Raw genomic sequence first — 18,234 nt, 5'->3', positions numbered from 1 at the left:
GTGATCCGTTGTCACCTTTGCTTTTCAACATTATCGCAGATATGTTGGATATCCTAATTGCAAGGGCAAAGGAGGATGGCCAGATCGGAGGTCTAATCCCTCATCTCGTTGAGGGAGGAATCTCCATACTGCAATATGTTGATGATACTATACTTTTCATGGAGCATGATGTTGAAAAAGCTGTTAATATGAAATTAATATTGCGTTTCTTCGAAGATTATGGGGGTTCAAAATAAATTTCCATAAGAGTGAAGTTTTTTTTGTTTTGGAAGGGCTAAGGAAGAAGAAGAAGAGCAATACAAATATTTGTTTGCTTGTGAATCTGGTTCGTTACCCGTCTGGTATTTAGGTATACCAATCCATTATAGAAAGCTTAAAAACTCATAATGGAATCCTGTTGAGAGTCGTTTTGAACAAAAACTTGGATGTTGGGCGGGGAAGATGTTATCATATGGGGACCGTCTCGTATTGATTAACTCTGTTCTTACCAGTTTACCGATGTTTATGCTATCTTTCTTTGACATTCCTAAAGGGGTAAGGAAAAGATTAGATTTTTTCTGATCATGTTTCTTTTGGCAATGTGAGAAAAATAAAAAGAAATACAGGTTAACTAGGTGGAACGTGATTTGCAGACCCAAAGACCAGGTGATCTTGGAGTTGAAGTGCTGGAGATAAAGAATTCCTGCCTTCTTAGCAAATGGTTGTATAAGCTTCTTTCTGAAGAAGGTCTATGGCAGCAACTGTTGAAAAACAAATATTTTTCGCAAAAGACGTTGGCTGAAGTTGAAAGTAAACCGACTGTTTGCCATTCTGGAAGGGTTTAATGAAAGTTAAGGAGGACTGTTTTAGCAGGGGAAGTTTTAAAATTGGATCCGGAGAAGGTGTTCGCTTCTGGGAAGATATATGGCTAGGAAAGAAAACTCTAGCATCTCAATACCCACAACTATATAACATAGTTCATCGTAAACATGATACGGCGGCATCTGTTATGAGTTCGATTCCGTTAAATATTGGTTTTCGGAGGCAACTGGTGGGTAATAAGTGAGATCAATGGGTACATTTATGCAAACGATTAATGCAGATAAATTTAAATGAAGATCAGAACAAGTTTGTTTGGGGTGTAGCATCATCAGAGATTTTCATCGTTAAATCTATGTTTGCTGGTATGTCAAATGGTCATACGAGATACCTTCGCAAATATCTTTGGAAATTAAAAATCCCACTGAAAATTAAAATCTTTATGCGGTTCCTTAGTAAAAAAGTTCTTCTGACTCGTGATAATCTAACAAAGCGGAATTGGAATGGAAATACAATTTTTTGTTTCTGTGACGCCGAGGAATCAGTTAAACATTTGTTTATTTCATGCCCTTTTGCTAGACTTGTTTGGCAAGTAATTTTTGCTGCATATAATATTCCTCCTCCATCCAATATCACAAATTTATTTGGAAATTGGCTCAATGGAATAGACAAAACAGATAAAGTTAGGATTCACATTGGTGTTTTGGCTTTATGTTGGTCGTTATGGAATTGCAGGAATGATATTGTTTAATAAAAAGGACTCTACTAATTTTTTGCAGGTTATTCACACTATGGTACATTGGATTCAGCTTTGCCGCTCCCAGAGAACCAGCAGGAGTGCATGGTTTCTGGATGCAACCGTCTTCAAATGGTTGCCCAGGATTTTTTCAACCAGGCTACTTGGCGGTCTACTAAGAGATTGGAAGATGCTTAGATTGCTTAGCATGTTTCTTATTTTTAGATGCTTGATATTTATGTCAACCCTCGGTGATCCATGAATTGTAAGACTTGACTATTCATATGTTTAATAAAAGGTTGTGTGCATCAACCGATGCAGAGATCGGGATCAACCCCATTTCGAAGAAAAAAACGCTTGGAATGATCTTCTCGGGCGGCTTCTTGATGTGGTCTTTCGGCTTGGACATGACTTGTTCCCAGCTGATTTGGCCGGTAAACCGTTTTCCACCTTACAAGCTGGTGTCCGCCGCTGGCCATCTCACCCTCGTCCTCAGTGTCAACGATATTGCAAACTGGAAGGAGTTCCTTATTCATCATTGGCAATTTGGTGTGTGTGTTTTTCACTTGTTTTATCTGCACATTACTGTCAATCATTGGTCAAACTATACCATCGTCGGCTTTGTTGCCTTCGTCATCGTTAACCTCCAAGTCACAAACTACACAGGCACGAGCGCACCACGACACCCACCTTCGTCATTCCCCTCGTTTTTCCTCACCCATTCCTCCTGCTGTGCATCCCCTTCCTCCCGCCCCAAATTCCTAGCCACACTCTTCTGCCGAGTAGGCGATCGCCGATCGGAGATGGACGACGCCGGCGGCGGCGGCTCGTCCTGGCCGTACGTCAAGAAGCCGCAGCCGCACCAGCTGGCGCGGTCGCTGACGTACCACCACCCCTACCAGGGCCAGGGCCGCCGCCTGCAGCCTCCCCGGCGCCAACAGCAACAGCTCCCCGACGCGCGGATCCCGCACCCGGCCGTGGTCTTCTACACGACGTCGCTCCGCGGCGTGCGCCGCACCTTCACCGACTGCTCCGCGGTGCGCGCCGTGCTGCGCGGCTTCCGCGTGGCCGTGGACGAGCGGGACGTGTCCATGGACGCCGCGCTCCGGCGGGAGCTCCAGGGGCTTCTCGCGGCGCGGGGCCGCGGCTTCTCCCTCCCGCAGCTCTTCGTCGGCGGCCGGCTCGTCGGCGGCGCCGACGAGGTCAGGCAGCTGCACGAGGCCGGCGAGCTGCGGCGGCTCCTCCAGGGCGCCGCGGGGCAGGACCCGGCCTTCGTATGCGGCGCCTGCGGGGGCGTCCGCTTCGTGCCATGCCCGGCCTGCGCCGGCTCCCGCAAGGTCTTCGTCGAGGAGGAAGGCCACACCAGACGCTGCGGCCACTGCAACGAGAACGGCTTGGTACGCTGCCCAAGTTGCTGTTCTTGACCGCTTTGCTATACGAATACAGTATTTGCGTGTTATACTCCATAGTACTAGAAAGATTAGAGACGGTAGATACTGGCAAGAACGGAGGTGTGTTTCTTGATTTCTTGGCCTGTAAATTATCGTGGTCATGTAGTTCTTTCTCCTTAGTGGGCTGTGTGTGCTGTTTCTGTGTGGCAGACAAGAACAGTGAGTTCCCGACCGCCCCTATAGTTGTGAGATTTGCAAGCTGTGGATAGATATGTGTTTGTATGTATGAAAATTGAAATGTATCAACTATTCTGTGCTGGAGTTGGTTGGACAATTGTATATCCCTATCTGTTGCATCTTTTTGATGGTTTGCTTGACTTCCAGTTGGATAGATGATTAGATATAAAGATTTTGTTCTGCTTTGAGATGTCAGATATGCAAATGGTTTCATTTAACACCTACAGGCAACACATCTCACTCCTAGCTTATTGCTAAATCTCCTCTATACTAGTATTAGACACCTACTGGTTTGTTGTTTGCATAGTGTAGTTTGAAGAACATTATTCAGCAACATCAGTTCATCATTTTCTATTTATTTCGGACCATGAGTTCAGTTCTTCCTTACCTGCAAAAAAAGAAAAGAAAAAAGAGTTCAGTTCGTCCTAACTTCTAGAGTAAAACTTTCCATGCACATTGTGGCACTCAACGGGTTTTGACAAAGTTAGTCCATCAACATGACAAAATTCTTACTTGGAAACAAAAGAGCGAAATCTTTGTTTTCGACAATCTTTATGAAACGATACACATAGTCAGCATTCAAGTTCAAGACAATGAGAAATCAGTACAGTATCTTTTTTTAAGGACAGACCAGTTTAAGGTTGGTAACTGTCTGAAGATTCTGAATAAGCGAATTCATCCATAAGCTTGGACACAAGGGACCAAAACATTATTGCATCATGTAGGGACGTACTTGCTTGTACTAATTGACAGGCAAGGACTATGCTTCATTTCATTTTGACAAAGAGATTACACCAATTTAATGTCCATGCATACAGTATGTTCCTTGCACAAATAATTGAAGAATAATTAACAACTTGTTTGCTGTTGCGGGCCATTGGTGTTGAGTACTTGTTCTGTGAGCTGGACCGAGCTATTATTTTCTTAGCGCTACAACCGATGGCGCCTGATATTGAACATGTCGAGCCAGTCTCCTGCAGAGGCTGTGTCCATGCAGGCCTTCTGCAGCTTCGCGTATATCACCTGGCGTTGACATGGCACATGGTCAGTTTCATCACGTTGACACTGAAAAGATCCATTCCTGAAGTTAGTTTCCAACATGCTACATTTCTTAATTAGCTACAAAGAAACTCAGACGAGCAAAACATATCTCCTAGCAATTTCACTGGAATAAGCTTTACAGAGTTCGGAGATTCATCCTCCACTCCAAAGCATTTCTTAAAGGGCGGTTCATGCTTCATCACATTTTACCATGATTAATACAGAGCCTGCAGCATCGTAAGACACTAAGACCCATAGAAACCAAGTTTAGAACAGACGAAAGCTACAACCTTTTACACCTCATGAGTTGCCATTACATCCTCCCTATTAAGCTACAGAATTGCGACTCCTAGGCAGCTCAAAGCAAAGACACGTTGCCCTGAATATTGCATCAGTGTCACTCACATGTTAATTGAGTCATATCCAGTCATCCACTCATCCACAGGCGCTGAGATCTAACAGAAGATAGTTACAATAGGCACAAGTATCACAAGCTCTGTTTAAAATAGCCTGGCTATAGCCCTTTCGCGAGGCCCACGACTACAACTAAAGCCTTCAAAAGTTAAATGGAAAGAGCCACTAATAGTTGGACAGAGATTTGATGCACATGGGCATCAGTGCTCCCACTTAAAAAAGTAATTAAAAATAATATTTCTAAATTTTAGAAAAATCTGAAAATAAATTATGATGTAGCCAGTATTGTATTCCACAAACTTGTAAATTTTCAGCTGGAAATAATTTGTATTTTGGGCTACACAAAAATAACAAATGTGTAGATCTGAGTATAGTGATTCAAATCTTTTAAAAAAAATAGACTTTGTCATTTTTGTGTAGCTCGGAGTACAAAACATTTGTAATTGAGATTTTGTACGTTAGTGGGATACATCATCAGCTCCATTTAGAATTTTGTTACATAATTTTTTTACACACATAAATATAATTTTTGATTTTTTTAATACTACGGGAGCACTGATGCCTAGGATCTAAAATAACTTTTCGCTAATAGCTTGGCTATGCCCGGCTATAGCAATTTAGCCCAATAGCGGTTATCTTCCCGCTCAACGGGTCCAAAAAAAATTTTGACCAAAAATTTTCGAAGCGGCCTAATTTATAGACACCGCTATATAATTATATCTTTAACTATCTGTGAACTATGTTTTGGTTATGAGCATCTCTTATGGTGCACTACGGGAGCCTTAGTAGCTCTAACTCTCTACTCTTATGGTTGCTGGTATGCTTCTGCTTGCAGATTGTTTCTTGTCCTTCTTGTGAGGCATGGATCCCCTTTTATAGAAGGAGAGGGCCATTTGTACTGCCATCGTGGCTCTTCTCGCTGCTTCTTCACGGACACAACGTGGCCCTTCTGTGCATGACAATACATGCCATAATATTTGCATCAATTATTGCCGCGCTGAGAGGCAGATGCCATGCATTTGTGGCAGGCTTTGTAGATTCTTCACACTTCAAGAATTCACGAGAGCACATTGTATGAATGTCATATGTGCCACCAAGCATATGCTCTTAGCCTTTGTAGACTTCATATTATTGATGTAGCCTTTGTAGACTAGCACTATTGTGTCTTGGAACTTGTGGCCTTCTCTTTTTCTTGATGATTGGCTTCTTCTCGTCTTCATGTGAAGAATGTATCGATTTCTTTGGGTTGCATGCATGCATGTTGGAGATACTTACACAATTATGATTGAGATTAGAATTAAGATTAAGATAATAATAATTATTATTATTTAATTTTTTGGAAATTTTGAATTTTACCAAGCATTCCGGTATAAGTCCTCTACGCCCGAATAATTGTTAGCCATATTTATTCAAATAGTGATTGGATTTGGGTTGGTCCTCCACGCCCGAATTATTGATAGACATAAAAATATTATTGAATTATTGAGGATGTTGGGACTCTTCTATTGTTTTGTCCATCTTATTTTGTGCTTCATTATTTAAGAGTTGATAAAAGTCATCATACCCTTTCTTTATTTTATCAAATTCTTCTTTTATTTCTTCTTTAACTTAATTTAATATTTCTTGTTCTATTTCCTTTTTCCATTCTGGGTATATTTGTTCTTTCAACCTTTATGGCAATATATTGGATGTCAAGAGGATCTGCTCCATTGACCAAACATTCTTTGTATGTCTTATTTTTTATGATTGTCCTTCTTCCTTTACCATAGTGATGGGTATTTCCATAGGATTCCTTTTACTCTCTAACTTATATTTTAGCTCCTCTAATTCTTCTTCTAGTCTATTAATCTTATTCTCTAGATTTCTAACTGTGCTAGATAATATTCGGTCTTCCGGGTCAATTTCCACTTCTTGTCTGCATGCTTGATTCTTGGACTTAAACAAGAGGCACAAGCTTATTTTAAACATATGATACAAGTTGATCTATTTTGTTGACTAGGATAATATATATGAAGAAGGCACATTTAATATTATGATCTCCTTTACCTCTAATCCAATCATGTTCACGCTCTACTTGGTTCATCATTGATACGTCTCAAACGTATCTATAATTTTTGATGTTTCATGCTTGTTTTATATCAATTTATATATGTTTTGCTCATGCTTCGTTGCACTTTTATATATTTTTTGGCACTAACCTATTAACAAGATGCCACAGTGCCAGTTTTCAGTTTTCTGCTGTTTTGTATTTCAGAAAAGTTGTACAGGAAATATTCTTGAAATTGGACAAAACAAAAGACAAAGTCAATATTTTACCGTAACGAAGACGAAGTACGAAAGGGGGTCGAAGAAAGGCAGCAGGGCGGCCAGACCACACCTAGGCGTGGCCTAGCCCTGGCCCATGCCTAGGGGTGGTGTGGCCCCCTGGCATCCACTGGCATCGCCCCTCCGCCTATTTAATCACAATCTCGATAAAATCCTGGACACCCGAGCCTCCATCCACGAAAAGTTCCGTCGCGGCCGCCATTGCAGACCCTAGCTCGGGAGGATCCTGAAACTCTTCCCGAAACCCTACCGGAGGGGGAAATCAGCGCTAGAGGCCTCTACATCGCCATGCCTGCCTCCGAAGTGATGCGTGAGTAGTTCATCCCTGGACTATGGGTCCATAGCAATAGCTAGATGGTTGTCTTCTCCAATTTGTGCCTCATGTTTAGATTTTGTGAGCTGCCCTACATGATCAAGATCATCCTTATGTAATGCTACATGTTATGTTTGTTGGGATCCAATGAATATTGTGTACTATGTTGAGATCGATTATATATTCTTGTCATATGTTATTTGTGATCTTGCATGTTCTTCATTGCTAGTAGATACTCCGGCCAAGTAGATGCTTGTGACTCCAAGAGGGGGTATTTATGCTCGATACTAGGTTCATGCCTCTAGTTTTCTGGAAGAGTGACAATAACTTCTAAGATTTTAGATGTGTTTTTGCTACTAGGGAGAAAACAATAATGTTTTATCCAAGGGTAATTCTATTGTTTACTTTACACACATTGCTTAATGCGCTAATCTGTTGCTTTCAACTTAATACTAAAAGGGGTTCGAACGATAATCGGAAGGTGGATTATTAGTCATACACGCAGTTCAATTAATGTCTATGTATTATGTTTTAATGTCCAAACGAATCTCATAGTAATCATCTTGCCATGTATGGTAGGTATTATGTCAATTACCCAGCTGTAATTTGTTCATCCACCATGTTATTTATCTTTATGAAGAGACACCTCTAGTGAACTGCGGACCACGGTCCTTTCCTTTACACTGATAAATTCATCAACTACAATCATGTTATGTTTACTTACTGTAAGCTCTGTTCTCTTTAGTTACTGCAAACATCTCTTTCCACTCGATACGTTTAATCCTCTGTGTTCAGCAAAATCGGTGAGATTGACAACCTCACTGTAAGTTGGGGCAAGGTATTTTCGTTGTGTTATGTGCAGGTTCCACGTTGTTGCTGACGCCGGTAGTGCTCCCTGCCAATAGTCAGCTAGCAACACCTTCAGAAGTCACGCCTTTCTCCTACTGGTCGATTAAACCTTGGTTTCTTACTGAGGGAAAAGTTGTTGCTGTGCTGATCATACCATCATCTTGGGGTTCCCCAACAGTGTAAACTCTACGCTACGAGAACCATCAAGACTTTTTCTGGCGCCGTTGCCGGGGAGAGAGAGGATTTCTGCAAGGGGAGTCCCTCATCTCCGATCTCTTTACTTTGTTATAGATTTTCTTAGTTTACTTTATTTTTTCTTGTATGCTTCATTATATCGAAAACACAAAAAATTAGTTTCTAATAGCTGTTATTTATGTTGCTTAGTTTTAATTTTGCTAAAATGGGTTCTGCTGAAAATACTAAGTTGTGTGATTTTACAAGCACCAACAACAACGATTTTATTTGCACACCTATTGTTCTAGCTGCTCCCGAAGCAGCCTTCTATGAAATTAAACCTGCTTTATTAAATCTTTTTATGAAAGAGCAATTTTCTGGTGTTAGTACTGAAGATGCCGCTTCTCACATTAATAATTTTGTTGAACTTTGTGAGATGCAAAAATATAAATATATAGATGGTGACATTATTAAACTGAAATTGTTTCCTTTCTCTTTGAGAGGTAGAGCTAAAGATTGGTTACTATCTTTGCCTAGAAATAGTATTGATTCTTGGGTTAAATACAAAGATGCTTTTATTGAAAAATATTATCCACCTGCTAAGATTATATCTTTGAGAAGTGACATAATGAAATTTAGACAATTTTATAATGAACATGTTGCTCAAGCTTGGGAAATAATGAAATCTTTGGTGAAGAATTGTCCACTCATGGACTGACTACTTAGATGATCATCCAAACTTTTTATGCAGGACTAAATTTTTCTTCAAGAAACCATCTGAATTCAGCTGCTGGAGATACCTTTATGTCCATTAGTTTGGGGGCTGCAACAAAATTACTTGATGCATGATGATAAATTATTCTGAATGATACACCGAGAGAGCTCCACAAGATAAGAAGGTAAATTATGTCGAAGAATCCTCCTCTTTGAGTGATAAAATTGATATTATTATGTATATGCTTGTTAATGGTAAAATTCATGTTGATCCAAATAATATTCCGTTAGCTTCTTTGGTTGCTCAAGAAAAACATGTTCATGTGAATTTCATTAAAAACAACAATTTCAACAACAATGCCTATAGGAATAATTTTAGCAGCAACAATTATAGGCCATATCCTTCTAATAATGGTAATGCTTATGGCAATTCTTATGTTAATTTCTACATCAACAATAAAAGTGCACCCTCTGATCTTGAAGTCATGCTTAAGGACTTTATTAGTAAACAAACTGCTTTTAATTAATCTGTTGAGGAAAAGCTTGGCAAAATTGATGTTATTGCTTCTAAAGTTGATAGCCTTGCTCATGATGTTGAATTTCTTAAATTAAAGGTTATGCCTCATGATGTTAAAGAAAGTAAAACTTTGAATGCCATTAAAGTTAGAATTGATGAAAATGTTAGGATGTTGACGGAATTGCATGCTAGGTGGGAAAGAGAAGATGAAATTGCTAGAAATAATAATTTGACTAAAATGTGTACCATCACCACCACCAGTAGTAATGAAGTTTCAAATGCTAGCCACCCTCCTACTATTAATGGTAAAATAATTGGTGTAGGAAAAGTCTCCACTCCTTCTACAAAATTGCCTAGAACCACTGAAACTGTTCCTGATAAGTGTGCTGAAATTTTTCAGAGTGTGGTAGACAATAGTCCTTTTACCTTTGATAATAATTACTTTGATTTTGATGATTGCAATATCTCTAAAGTAATTAAGTTCTCACAAAATCTTGCTAGAAGTCCTAATGCTAGTGCTATAAATATGGCTTTCACGAAGCACATTATAAATGCTGTTAGGGCAGCCCAAACGCTACACGCTGTATCGTATCTAAAACTGCCAACTCACATTATTTTCTTAGGTGGAACGGTAATTAAGAAGAAAGAGAGAGACATCGTGTCTTCTTTTCGATACCGTATCTTGCTGGCTGGCCCAAGGTGAATTAATTGGCTGCCCAATCCTGTTGTCCTTTTCACCTTCGTGCGCTCTTGCTAGTCCAATCCGTGAGTCAGGCCCAAGCCACTATATTTATTGTGTGAGCCCATGTATAGATACAATCCATTGTTAGGCTGTGTTTCTAATTTCCCATGCACTGAGCTGGAGGGGCTTTAGATACGATTCAGCGTATCTGGATTGTGACTGCCCTTATGCAAATTAGAGAAGAGAAATTAAAGCGTGAAGCCTCTATTTCTAAAAAGTTAGAAAATGGATGGGAGCCCATCATTAAGATGAAACTATATGGCTTTGATTGCAATGCTTTATGTGATCTCGGTACAAGTATTTCTGTTATGCCTAGAAAAATATACGATAGATTTGCCACCGTTGGAACAATGTTATTTGGATGTTCATCTTGTTGATATTGCTGCAAAGAAACCTTTGGGGAGTGTTAATAATGTTCTTATTATAGTTAACAATAACCTTGTCCCCATTGATTTTATTGTTTTGGATATTGAATGCAACGCTTCTTGCCCAGTTATTTTGGAAAGACCGTTTCTTAGAACTGTTGGTGCTGCTATTGATATGAGAGATGAGATTATTAAATATCAATTCCCACTTAAGAAAGATATAGAACACTTCCCTCAGAAAAAAAGGAGTCACCTTATGATTCTATTATTAGAACAAATTATGATGTTGATACTTCTTCACTTGATAATACTTGATGCTAGCTCTTTTTCTGCACCTAGCTGAAAGGCGTTAAAGAAAAGCACTCTTGGAAGATAACCCATGTTTATTTTCTGTAATTTTTCTTTTTCTTAAGTCTTGGAAGTTATTACCTCTGTAATAACATCTCCTTATCATTTTTATTTCGTTTTTGTGCTAAGAATAACCTCTAATAGGAAGAAACTAAGATTTGGGGAAGTTGTTGTCCTGAAAAACAGATTATGTGCTGTCATCATAAAAATTTGTAAAAATAGCCAGACTGGAATTTTGAGCTGAAAATTGTTGTGCGTATGTACCAGGTTATTGTATAACTTTTGTTAGTTTACCACTTTTCTATATGAGCAACATAAGGTTTTCTAAAAAATCGATCTTTACCTGCGGTTCTGCTTTGACAGATTTCTTCCACTATTTGCATTTGCCTCTTAATCTCTTTCTTTTTTAGTTCTTTTGATCAAAGAGTTTTTTGAAGAGTTGCTACAGTATCTAATGCTTTAATAGATGTTTGATATATGTTAGAACTGAACCCAAGTGGATTTGTTTATTTTGATTAAACTAATGCTGCTAATAAAGAATTGTGTGAAGTTTTGTATGAAGGAAGTTTTGTAGGGAGAGAAAAATGATGCTATGAGATGAAGTATGGATAAAAGCTCAAGCTTGGGGATACCCCTACACCCCAAGAAATATTTAATAGGTACAAGCGTTAAATCTTGAGGATGCCCAAGGCATCCCATCTTCATCAACAAAGAAACATGTCATCTCTATGCGCTATATTTTTATTGTTTCATACGCTATGTGTTGTTCTTGTAGCATTTTTTGTTTTGTTTTGTTTTGTTTTTTGTTTTTTGTAGAATATGGTTGGATACCGGCATATTTATTTTGGATAGAGACACGCTCTATTTTAATTGCATGGAACGCTCTAGTTTTCGTTGTTATTGTTCTGCGAGTGTTCTAGTTTTCTAGTACCACGTTTAGCTCATGTTCTTTCACTCGAATTATATTCAGAGATAGTTAGTATTCTTTATTTATGTATGATTAGCTCTCTGGTCCATATTGTTTTTTTTTATCTCTGAGAGCTATTTCAAATAAGTTGATTGGTGTTGGAGACGAGTAAAATGTTTCATGACTATAGTGATGCAAAAGGAAGCTTGTCTGGACTGTGGCATAGACTTTGGCATGTCATGTTGGATGTTACTAGATATTTCCCCGCGCGTTGCTGCGGAAACCAGGCAAATAATTTAGAGAATTGTAAAAAATAAAGAATGTACATTTTCTTCAAAGAAGGGCATTCAGCACATGACCAAAAATATGGTCCAACATGCATTTTTTGTGTTGACATCTCACACATGAAACTACAGTACGCGGAGCGGCCGCTTTGTGGCATATTAGGTGTGGTTTATACGGTTACACCGGGGAAGAAAGTTGTTTTGGTGTAGACTACAATTGTTTCTTGCATAAAGCATATGCTAAAGCATGAATACACACAGTCTAGTTGTTCACATGTGAATGAAATTAAAAAATTGAGGAAATGCCTTAACCGGCCGATCAAAGATAAGAATATCCAAGCCACCTATTAGCATCCAAAGAATTGAAGAAGCATCTTGCAGCTATTCCAGGATAGCCATTTCAGAAATAGTAGGTGCCAGTGTATGTGCATATCATTTCACAGTTTTGTATATGAAGAAATCAATTGTCCGAAGGATAATGAGTAATTATTTAGAAACTTCTAACCCGTACATCACTCCAATTACATCATTTAAATTCCCTGGATGTGTGTACGTGTGTATTAGAACTTACACATCCATTTGCAATCTTATTGTACACAAAATAAAAACATTTGGAATTGTGTTATCTCCGTATAAACCATTTCATGTTTCCTTGTGTAGACAGCAGGCAAAACGAATGAGTATCATACTCCATCAGCAAATATTCAGTCAGACTAAATTTATGACCTAAAATTTATTGGCTTGCTTGTTTACATGCCCACTTTCTAGAGAAGAATAGAACGTAGATAATCTATATGCAAAAAAAGAAGAGTACATATTTGAAACAATATTTGATACATGTGGTGATTATATTAAGATTCTTACAACAAGCACCGTGGAATGCACATGGATTAGTGCTACTCAATAGTTAAATTTCATGTTTTTGTCATGTCCGTGAGGGTTAAAAGAAGTACCCTACTGAGATAGGACGTACAGCAAAATCAATCCTGGATGAACTATAGCTAATTGGTTTAAAATGTGGAAATAAGGAAGGCACATAAAAATAAGAGGAGAGTTGGTTGATAAAACATGCTTGAAGGCTTTTTAGTATAGACCTGCCATACGCTGAGATTTTTGCCAGTACAGACCATGTAAAAGAAATAGGACTCGTTTGATAAAAGTGTATTGTAGTAACCTCAAGAAATAGCCTTGTGACAAACTCAGCCATTTCAACTCCAATAATCAGAAATTGGATTATGTGCTCAAACAGTTATCTGGATCCCTTAAGGAATACCTGTAGTACTTGTGTAAATATTAAACACTACTCGCCTTAGCATTCAGCCATTGAGCCTGACAACCAAAATCGGTGAAGCAAAATTAAACTGAAATTATTGGTTATGCCTGAAAGTTCAACAATAGAGGAGCTGCTGGGTTTCCTCTCCAAAGAATATCATAACCGCTGATTATAAAACAGCATTGCTTATATATACTCAGCAATACAATAAGTAAATCACACTAACTCCATTGTTCTTTAATCACATTAACTCCATTTTCCACTCCTCGTCACATCTAAGGAAATAAACAACCAAGACATGAAAGAACACAGCCATATGAAGATTTCTTGATCAAAATCAGATGATGTTGGACTCACATACAAAGAAATTGGTCCGAGCTTCAACGATAAAACGAATCAGATTATATCAAAAAGAAGACCTGAGCACCACCCTGCATCCACCAAATGAATTCTCGGACGCTCACCTGAGGCCCCATGTGTACATTGGCGACCATGTCGATGGATTATATAAGGCGTGGGAGAGGAGGATTAACTCCATTTTCCACTTCTCATCAGATGTAAGGAGGAAATAAACAACACGGACATGCAAGAACACAACCATATGAAGATTTCTTGATCAAAATCAGATGACGCTGGAGTCACATAGCAAGACATTGATCCGAGCTTCAAGGAGAAACCGAATCAGAGATTATAGCAAGAAGAATACTGAGCACCAGCCTACATACACCAGATGAATCCTCGTACGCTCACCTGGCCCCCTGTGTAGATCGGCGACCATGTCGTTGGATTATATAAGGCATGGGAGAGGAGGATTTTGATAGTGGGGAGGGGAAACGATGGTTCCTAGAGGAGTAAAACTCATCGGTTCAGAACGAATTAAATATACCACCTTTAGTGAGGGAATAGTGATGGGCAGCCAAAGGGTTATTGATGAGCGCCTAATACAATCGCTAGGGACGGAGGAGCATTTCCGTGATGCAGCTAGAAGGTGAAGCGATCGGGTCTGAAAAAAGTAATCAACGCGAACAGGCAGCTGGTTGCATGCATGGGATGACGTGGAGGTGAGATGTCTAAAATGGTGGGCCTGCTGAGGTGGCATAGCTGCATGTTTAGAGAAATATGTTAGTGGGGATGAACTACTTAGTTATATAGGATTTTTGTCATATGCTTAGTATTTATTGTTGTAGCATGACTTGTCTCAAATAGCTGAGAGTGCATAATATGCTATTGAAAGAATCATGTGATGTTTCCATCATAAAATCATAATGTTGTGGTATTCTCCGTTGATGCTTTATTCGGTTGACTTGGCGCATGCTTATACCATGTGATGACCATAACCAGTCAACTAAATCCTCTATGATCATTTAGTTTTTGACTTGTAATATCACTTTATGCTTTGATAGATAATTTTTTATCGCTATGCATGATTATGGCCATTATTTCTCTCTTAGTTGATCACTCCCAGTCTTTTCTAGCTTTCGCTTGTACTGAGTATGAACTCTACTCGTGCATCCAACCACCATAAACCAAAGTTTGTCAATTGTGTCCACCATATCTACTTGCAAGCATTATTTCTATTCCGAGTATATTCATCATGTTTTTATTTATCTTCCAAATTAAATTTTGGCATGAGAAAATTAGACAATAAAGCTCCCACGAACTTGATGACACATTTAATTTCTTGCGCTTAATAAACTTGATCATTGTAACTATCTTATGAAGTTTATATGTTTGCAAATTGCAAGTTGGGAGTTAGCACAACCATAATTTTATGGGGAACGCTTTCAACATTGCACTTATTCATATTTGGTTGATGTCATGTTCTTTTGTTTATGGATGCCTAGCGATGCGAAATAAAATGGAAACTTGCAAGTCCATGGATTTTGTATATGAGTTAGAGAAACGCTTAGGCCGCTAATCTAAGTCATGCATCATTCATGATGGAAATTTACAGCGAACCATAGTGAACATTCTATGAAGCATTTTCAATAAAAAAAACTATACCTATAGTAAATAAAAAGATTGATGAGATGCTCATTGTTTGTTGGTCTTGTCATTTTGGCATGGGATTGCTCCTACAAGAGTACTTCCATATCATCGGGCAAGAGGTACCCCATTGGCGATTCTCGATGATACATGTATACTTACAATAACAAGAACTTATTTGGGACCTAAGTTGAGTAGCATGAGGTTTAGGTACTCGTATTCAAGGGGCATGAGATTTTCAACTTGTGATTTGTCAAGCATATAGCTCATATTTGCGATCACATTAACTTTAACCATTCAAGATATATGGTTGTGATAGGGGCAATGATGTCTACGCACGCTTCTATTCCTGTAGACAGTGTTGGGCCTCCAAGAGCAGAGGTTTGTAGAATAGCAGCAAGTTTCCCTTAAGTGAATCACCCAAGGTTTATCGAACTCAGGGAGGTAGAGGTCAAGGATATCCCTCTCAAGCAACCCTGCAATTAAGATACAAGAAGTCTCTTGTGTCCCCAGCACACCTAATACACTTGTCAGATGTATAGGTGCACTAGTTCGGCGAAGAGATAGTGAAATACAAGTAATATGGATGATTATAAGTAGTAATTGCAATCTTAAATAAAAATAGCAGCAAGCAAACATGTAGCAGAACTTGTTGAAAACGGTGTTTCAATGCTTAGAAACAAGGCCTAGGGATCATACTTTCACTAGTGGACACTCTCAACATTGCAATCATAATTGAATATAAATATAAGCACTTCACTATGCTATTCTGAATTACTCTCTGGCTGGATAACGAACACTAATTCACCATGTAGGGCTGCAAAAGCAAACCTTAAAGATGTATTCCCAAGTACTAATAAACACCCCACGCTGTCACTGTGAGCATTCATAGGAGGTACTAACACACCACAATTTCATAGAGACATCCGACTCAAATCATAACCCAGTGAATAAGTATTCTGTGAAATATAACCTAAGAGACCCACACGGTGCACACACTATCACCTTTACACACGTGGGACAAGGAGTCTCCGGAGATCACATAAGTAAAATCCACTTGAATAGCATAACGACATCTAGATTACAAAGCTCATTTTATGGATCTCAATCATGTAAGGCAGCTCATGAGATCATTGTATTGAAGTACATGGGAGAGAGAGATTAACCACATAGCTACCGGTAAAGCCCTCAGCCTCGGGGGAGAACTACTCCCTCCTCATCATGGGAGACAGCAGCGGTGATGAAGATGGCGGTGGTGTCGATGGAGATGGATTCCGGGGGCAATTCCCCGTCCCGGCGGCGTGCCGGAACAGAGACTTCTGTCCCCCGAACTTGGCTTCGCGATGGCGGCCGCTGCGTAACTTTTCTCGTCTCGTGGCTTGTTATTTTAGGGTTTTCGCGATGGAAGGAATATATAGGCGAAGGGGTAGCGTCGGGGGAGCCAGGGGGCTTCCTCCCCATAGGTCAGCGCGGCAAGGGGGCCACCCGCGCCGCCATATGGTGTGGGTCCCCTGCTACCCTTCCTTGACTCCTCTTCGGTGTTCTGGAAGACTCCGTGGAAAATAGGGCCGTGGGCTTTTGTTTCGTCCAATTCCGAGAATATTTCCTGTGTAGAATTTCTGAAACCAAAAACAGCAGAAAACAGGAACTGGCGCTTCGGCATCTTGTTAATAGGTTAGTCCCGGAAAATGCATCAAAATGATGTAAAGTGTATGTAAAACATGTGAGTATTGTCATAAAACTAGCATGGAACATAAGAAATTATAGATACGTTTGAGACGTATCAAGCATCCCCAAGCTTAGTTCCTACTCGCCCTCGAGTAGGTAAACGATAACAAGGATAATTTCTGAAGTGACATGCTACTATCATAATCTTAATCATACTATTGTAAAGCATATGAGATGAATGAAGTGACTCAAGGCAATGATCTATAGTTTGCTAACAAACAGATAACACATAGCAAAAACTTTTCATGAATAGTACTTTCAAGACAAGCATCAAAAAGTGTTGCATAAGAGTTAACTCATAAAGCAATAGATTCTTAATAAGAGGTTTGAAACAACACAAAGGAAGATTTAGTTTCAGCAATTGCTTTCAACTTGTAACATGTATATCTCATGGATAGTTGTCAACATAAAGCAATATAACAAGTGCAATAGGTAAAAACGTAAGAATCAATGCACACAGTTGACACAAGTGTTTGCTTCTAAGATAGAAAGAAGTAGGTAAACTAACTCAACATAAAGTAAAATAATGGCCCTTCGCAGAGGGAAGCATGGATTACTATTTTTGTGCTAGAGCTTTTATTTTGAAAACATAGAAACAATTTTGTCAACGGTAGTAATAATTCATATGTGTTATGCATAAGAATCCTATAAGTTGCAAGCCTCATGCATAGAATACCAATAGTGCTCGCACCTTGTCATAATTAGCTTGGATTTACATGGATTATCATTGCATAACATATGTTTCAACCAAGTGTCACAAAGGGGTACCTATATGCCGCCTGTACAAAGGTCCAAGGAGATAGATCGCATTTGATTTCTCGTTTTTGATAGATCTCAACTAAGGATATCCATACCGGGACAACATAGAAAACAGATAATGGACTCCTCTTTAATGCATAAGCATTCAACAACAGATAATATTCTCATAAGAGATTGAGGATTAATGTCCAAACTGAAACTTCCACCATGATACATGACTTTGGTTAGCGGCCCAATGTTCTTCTCTAACAATATGCATACTCAAACCATTTGATCATGATAAATCACCCTTACTTCAGACAAGACGAACATGCATAGCAACTCACATGATAT

The 18,234-nt window shown here is 39.1% G+C and overlaps 1 protein-coding gene across 1 annotated transcript; it reads left to right on the top strand.

The window, feature by feature from the left end:
* Positions 1 to 2,141: 2,141 nt before the first annotated feature.
* On the top strand, positions 2,142 to 3,076 carry LOC127332152 (uncharacterized protein At5g39865-like). The gene has a single exon (XM_051358408.2). The coding sequence runs from the start codon at positions 2,338 to 2,340 to the stop codon at positions 2,956 to 2,958; it is 621 nt and encodes a 206-aa protein (XP_051214368.1). The 5' UTR covers positions 2,142 to 2,337; the 3' UTR covers positions 2,959 to 3,076.
* The last annotated feature ends 15,158 nt before the right edge of the window (positions 3,077 to 18,234 follow it).

The sequence above is a fragment of the Lolium perenne genome, chromosome 4, assembly GCF_019359855.2.
Source record: "Lolium perenne isolate Kyuss_39 chromosome 4, Kyuss_2.0, whole genome shotgun sequence".
Classification (NCBI taxonomy): Eukaryota; Viridiplantae; Streptophyta; class Magnoliopsida; order Poales; family Poaceae; genus Lolium; species Lolium perenne.
Note: the sequence above shows the minus strand (reverse complement) of the source record. Positions and strands in the feature narration are given on the sequence as shown.

Excerpts from the sequence above, each read along its gene's own strand:
- LOC127332152 (XM_051358408.2), top strand. The coding sequence starts at position 2,338 with ATGGACGACGCCGGCGGCGGCGGCTCGTCCTGGCCGTACGTCAAGAAG.